The sequence below is a fragment of the Psammomys obesus genome, unplaced genomic scaffold (genome assembly GCF_907164565.1).
Source record: "Psammomys obesus unplaced genomic scaffold, mPsaObe1.curated_primary_1811, whole genome shotgun sequence".
Lineage (NCBI taxonomy): Eukaryota > Metazoa > Chordata > Mammalia > Rodentia > Muridae > Psammomys > Psammomys obesus.
Genome location: NW_026586000.1, coordinates 1,987 through 8,649, shown reverse-complemented (window position 1 = coordinate 8,649; position 6,663 = coordinate 1,987). Strand labels below are relative to the sequence as shown.

At 44.5% G+C, this 6,663-nt stretch overlaps 1 gene segment (V, D, J or C); it reads left to right on the top strand.

Annotated features, from left to right (window-relative positions):
• Nucleotides 1–1,357: 1,357 nt before the first annotated feature.
• Nucleotides 1,358–5,910, top strand: LOC129671982 (immunoglobulin heavy variable 3-30-3-like). The segment is given in 3 exon segments: nt 1,358–1,433; nt 1,526–1,840; nt 5,636–5,910. Coding segments are annotated over 3 exon segments (636 nt in total).
• The last annotated feature ends 753 nt before the right edge of the window (nt 5,911–6,663 follow it).

The following is a 6,663-nucleotide window of genomic DNA, read 5'->3' as shown; positions in this document are numbered from 1 at the left end:
CCTCAGTAAGAGATAAACAGAAGCACTCAGCCCCCTCTATGCCAGGGATTTGCTGTCTTAGGCCTGGTGAGGGTTATGCAGACAACAGGAGTCATTATGATTTCCTGATTGTGACAGCCATGGCATGTCCTGAAGACAGCATTTCACGGCATTCCTCCCATGCTCCTCCTCTTGCATTCTTCCCACCTCCTCCAGTCTCTGAGTCTCTGAGACTCACTGCAACATGAAAATGGAAATCTCTATTTCAAACAATACAGTGTGGATTGGGAAGGACAAACCCAGCCTGTTTCTGTCACCTGCAGAACCTCGAGTGTATGTGTCTGAGGCTTTGTCTGTGTTGGTGTTTTAGCTTCTGTTTGTAGGTATTGAAACTAGAATGGAAGTCAAGGCAGGGGAAAACATCTTAAATAAAGGGCAAGAGTAACAAAGGGAAGGATAACACTGGAGCTTTGAAAGGAGAAGTGGAGTGTGTTTAGAAAAGCAGGATGAGTAGAAGGGATCATGAGAACTGGGAAAACCAAAACTAAAGTCTTCTGAAAATGCCCTGTGATGGCATTATTCCCTCTGTTGTTATAGAAGCTGGTTAAATGCCCCAGTTATGCTACTTATATAAATTTGGAGAAATGAAAAGCAGCCTAGCAAACATGAAACCATCATGGGTTTCCTGGTGAAAAGATGGAAGAGGGGTAAGGTGGAGTTAAAAGGGATCATAGGGAGAAATTCATGATACATAAGAGTGAGTTTCCTACAAATATGTCTCCATAGCAACCACTGAGCTACAGACAGGTAGTATCAAGTGATGTCTCCATTGCAAGCCCCTTGTGGCCTGAGCACAGTGAATCTGTGAAATGAGTGAAATTCAGAACAGCCACAACTATTCCCATCACAGGGAAAGAGAGTTGCTAGATATGCAGAGTGACTCTGACACTGTCCAAAATCACATCAGGAAGAAGCCATGTCCATCCTAGGTAGTGCCACAGATTGAGCTCTTATATGGAGTCACAACTGTGTGTGGTGATTTTAATTTCACATTAACACTGAAGAGACAAGACAGTATGGAAACACAGCTTGTGCCCTACATTTGCTGATAAAGGAAGTAAGTTAAATGTGGTGAATCCATAATATGAAAAGGGGGTACACAGAGCTTCCTTATTGTGTTGATTTCTGTAACTGTCCTCTATCTTTCATGTCTTATATCTGCTCTGAGCATTTCCTTCTGGCCAGTTCCAACTCCAGAGCATCTACAGCAGGAAGACATGCAAATAAGGCTTCTCTGTGCCCTTAAAAACCAGCCCTGCCCAGACTCTGCAGCTCTGGCAGAAGAGCCCAGCCCTGGATTGCCAGATCCTCACATTCAGTGATTACCACTGTCCACAGACTATTCACCATGGACATGGAGATTACCTGGATTTTCCTTGTCTTTATTTTTAAAGGTCAGTTATGTAGATGAGATTGTGTGTGCCATGTGTTTATGAGAAAAATAGTTGTTTGGCGACAGTTTGACTAGTATTCTCTGTGTTTGCAGGTGTCCAGAGTGAAGTGCATCTGGTGGAGTCTGGAGGAGGCTTGGTGTAGCCTGGAAAGTCCCTGAAACTCTCCTGTGCAGCCTCTGGATTCACCTTCAGTGACTATAGAATGCACTGGGTCCGCCAGGCTCCAGGGAAGGGGCTGGAGTGGGTCGCAGACATTGAATATGATGGAAGTAGCATCTACTATGCCGACGCCGTGAAGGGCCGGTTCACCATCTCCAGAGACAACGCCAAGAACACCCTCTACCTGCAAATGAACAGTCTGAGGTCTGAGGACACGGCCACATATTACTGTGCAGCAGACACAGTGAGTGAGTGTTACAGAGAGCTCAGACACAAACCTCCCTGCAGGGCGCTCATGACCAGCAGGGGGCGCTGAGAGCACAGAGCTCTGGGTGACAGAGTTCCAGCCTGTTGAGAGTCCTAGAAGATGTGGAAGGCCAGACTCTGTGTTTAGCCAGGCTGCCCATAGAGATTCGACTACAATATAGTGTATAATAAACCCTGAAGTCTCCAAATGTTTATTCAACTTGTTTTCTTTGCCATATGTGTTTTGTATTTAATTGTTATAGTGTTTTTGTCTCTCTCTGTATGTCTGTGTCTGTCTCCCTCTTTTACTGTTTCTGTCTGTCTCAGTCAGCCTTTGTGTATCTGTCTCTCCATTCATGTTAGTGTGTGTGTGTGTGTGTGTGTGTGTGTGTGTGTGTGTGTGTGTGTGCATGTTGATATGAGATGTCTTCATCTATCAGCCTACAGGATAATTTTGAAGTAAGTTCCATCACTTGGCCTGGATCTCACCATCTGTCTAGACTAATTTACCAGAGAGTCCCAAGGATCACACTGCCTCCATGTCCCAGAGCTTGGCTTACTCAGTGGCTACCACACCTATCTCTTTTTGTAGTTGTGCAGAACTAAACACAGATCCATTCTCTTATGTGGTATGAACTTGAAAGACAGCTATTTCCATGGCGCCATTATAGAAGAGTTTTAAATGTAGGATAAACTCTAACTTGACCAAATTTCAGAGCCTCACACTGGGCTAAAGTGAGTCTTTCTAGTTATCTGAGCCAGATCCTGAAGAAGCAAAGAATCTGTGAGACTGTGGAAACCTAAACTCAGGGCAGAGTCAGTAAGAATCCCTGGTGAGGGCACTGTTTGGGGTTCAAGTTAGAGTCAACATGGATATCAGGAAGGCCTGTGACACATGAACACAGAAAGACCTTCAAGATCTTCATCATCCTCATACAAACCACTTACAACAGACCCAGCACTGAGCAGGTGTGGTGCTGGTAATAACTGTGTGTGAGGCTCCAGCACTGAGACATGAGGCCAATGAAGCTGGTGATTCTCACTGAGCTGCAGTTACCTGCTAACAGCTCCTAACCCACTCCACAGGTAACGTGTCTTTTCTTCCTCTGACTTATTTGTTATGGTTTATTTTGTATAGTTTCCCCAGAATTTAATGAGAATAATGAATTGTCTCTTAACATATTAATTCCTTTTCTTTCCTCCAGGCTTCAAATGTCTTATTTGCAGAGCTATCACAGGCGAAGATGTAAAGGACTTGGGACTCATTCTGAGTATGGGTTCTTCATCTGTGGCTCAGAAGTAGTCAGTGTTAGGCCCAGCATGAGCCTAATTTTCAGAAAGGATGAAGAGAACTCAGGAGACAAGATACCATCGATGCAAAATCGCAAAGGTTTATTTTAACCTTCGCGCAATGGTGTCACCCCTGCTGGTCAGCAAAGAGTGGCCCTGGGAGACAAAGGCCTTGGGTTTTTAAAAGACAAGGCACTGTAATTTTAAGGTTGCAGTCTTGGAAATTCAAGATTGGATGAGGAATCTATAAAGTAAGATAATTGGTTAGTCTTAGGTGCTCAAGCTTGGCCAGTCCTGCCAAGTGTGGATGCAGCTGCAATTGAAGATGGGGGTGGTTAGCTCATCCTTGAAGATTGGGGCTGCAGGCTTTTGAACGGAGGTCAGAGTCTACCAGAAGAAGGATTGAGGCCATCTGGGTTGATTGCTAAGAAACACTATCTCGAAGACAAGGGTCTGGTCATTCTTTTTGCTGAGTGAAGGTCATTGCTTGCTTGCCTTTTTTTATATCTGTCCTCACAGATAAGGTCACATTCCTCTGTTCCCTGGAAAAGTACTAAGAGGCTTTAGCTTAACCTGGACCTAAAACTCAAAACTATAGGCTTTAGAAGACATACAGGTTACAAAGTTAGTCTGATTCTTTCAGTCAGGTGTGGCACTTAGGGCCATAACAGAGCATTCTTCTCAATGGAAACCTAGAACCACATGGGTGGTGTCATTGTGAAAGAGTAGGTGAGCACTGGAAGCCAGGTGATGCTGACTGTTCAGTCAAAGCATCATGCCACCTGGGAAATGGTCTGTATTTGTCAGATTGTCACAGAGTTGCATGATCTGTGGTGATGGCATAGCTACTGCTGCAGCACACTCTTGTCCTGTGAAGTTGGGAGAAACAGAAGGACAGGGTCTGTGCTGAGGGGTTCAAGCATTAGGCAGACATCAGGTTGATGAAGGCAGGAGGCATAGCTGCTGCACTGCATGATTCTTACTACTCTGTCTTGCTTTGCCATCAACAGGTCCATTCACCTGTGTTAGGACAATGATCCTGACAGAGATGAGGCTTTAACATCAAGCCCACAACAGCTTCCCAGCCACAGCTGCACAGGGAAAAACTTGAAACTAGTGATAACTGGAAACTAAGGTCTAGACAGGTTAACAACAGAAACTGATGATTTTTCTGATTTCTCCTCAGTTTCCAACAGTTGCTAGTTAACAGGCTCTACAATTCTTGGTAGTGGATGTCTTCTGAGAGCCAAGCATCAACCGTTCTGTAGTTTCTGTAAATTGTGAAGGAGATGTGCATCCTTGCAGAGCAGGGCAGAGGGAGGAGCCTGGGGAGGCTGAGAGCACAGGGTGGAAGATTGCAGCACGACAGCAAAGGAAGAGAGGAGTCAGATGCTGCTAAATCCCTGTTCCCAAAAGAGGTACAGGAACAGGGATGAGTTGTCCACAAGGTAAAGGCCCTCATCAAAGCGTCCATCTTCCTATCAGGAATCTGTCCCCTCTAAGCTCATTCATTGGACAAAAGAGTTCCAGAAATGTTTACTTCACTGCTGCTTCCCGGTGCTCATTTCAGTCTCCTCCAGGTCACTATTCACAACAGACAGAGGAAGAATCCCATGAAACAAGAGTCTATAAAAATATATATTCAACCTTTGTGAAGAGTGCAGGAGATAGGTTACTTCAGGTCTGTGAGTAAAGAGAGGTAAAATCTCATTTTTTTTTATTGTCCCTTCATGCTCTATGCACTCCCAGGTTTGCTCAGCAAGTGTTAGAATAATGTGTCTGACAAGGACACATGCTGTGGGCAAACTCTGAGATCACTGGCTGGAAAATTATACCAGAGGGTTCTACACGGTCCTTGAAATACCAGGTTCAATATACTGTCCACCAAATATGGAAACTGTGCACAACATCCAGGAATATGGTGACCAGGACCAATGGCTGCAGCACTGCAGTGCAGCCCACATCAGGCCCACATGTTCTCCTGTGGGTTCAGTGTAGAGGACACATGTGGAACTCAGTCTCAACTTTTATGCCGATCCTACTGCATCAGCTCCAACCTCTAGGTTCCTGCCCTGATAGAGACACTGTCCTCAGTTCCTTTTCAGATGAACAGCAATGTGGAAATGCAAGCCAAACACTTTCACCAGAAGGTGGTATGGCCATGGTGTTTCATTATAGAAAAAGTAACTCAATTTAACACCCCTGGTTCTCCATCATTCCTGGGCTGTAGAACATTTGCTGAAATCCCAGACTCACTGTCTGTATCTGACCGTTCCCCTGCTTACACCATGTCCACCAATAGAACATGGTTCTCAGGAACTATACTATATATCTGTTGTCTGAAAGGCAAAATTCAAAACTGTATAAAGTGTGTGTCTTCTGTAAGGAATAAAACATCCCTGAAATAAATGAAGTGAGAGAAGAGGACGTTGATCATGGAAGACTGTCTGAAGCAGGGGAGGGCAGAGAGAGTTGAACGTTTCTAAGCTTTTTTGTTTCTTCCTCAGGGAGGTTCCTGAAAGTGATGAAGGAGTCCTCGAGGCACAGGTATCCCACAGACCCCAGCCTCCCAATGATGCTCTGCCCCAGCGTCACTGCAGAGTTTAACTCATTGAATGAGAAGCTCCAAGACGTTGACTCAGCACATGGATATTACAGGACTCTCATCACAGAACCAATAGAAATGAATCTGAATTTGGTGCACAGTGAACACACCATACTTCAGTGGACTTCAGTTGAGCCATGGAAGGAAACCAGCATGGATAAATCGGTTCTCATCTGATGATGGGAGTAGGAGGTGACCTCTCTGCTTTGCTGTGCTGGGAACATGTTCTTTTATGTATTATTATATGTGAGTGTGTGTGTGTATGTGAGTGTTTGTGAGTGTGTGACTTTCAATATCCATCTTGTGATTGTGATAATATCTTGCCAGGGTGTATCATATAGGACCACAGTGGGGTAAGGATAATAATTATTTCTGTCCTCTGGTATCTGGAAAAGTACCCTTCTAAACTGTGAAAGCTGCCAGTATAGATGAAGCTTCCAGCTGGTACTAGGATGACATCTCCATGTTCTATGACGCAGGTACCTGGTGCCTTCAGCAGTAATATCTGGGTGACACGTCTAGAGGGTAAACTAGAGCACAGGCAATACTCTTCAACATTTAGGCATTGAATGGACCCCACTAGCCAACATCTCAAAAAGAGGTAAACTGTTTCTAGGGCTTTTATTTCCTAGCATGATGTGACTTTTTGGGCATTGCCTCTTGTTATGAGAACTCCATGTTGGTATAATGTTCTTGTGAAATGCATACACTTTACCCTTGTTCATGCTAATATTGATTTCTCTAACCCACCATCTTGTTTCAATCCATACATGGCGTTATGATATTTATTCTAAGCAGCACCTGTCTGAAGTTTGTGTAAACACGCCACCATTTGTTCTCTGTACTGTCAATAAAACAACCAGCCAATGCTGAGCAATGGAGAGTATAGGGTGGGACATCCTAGTCCTGAGGGGAAGAAAAAAATGTGAG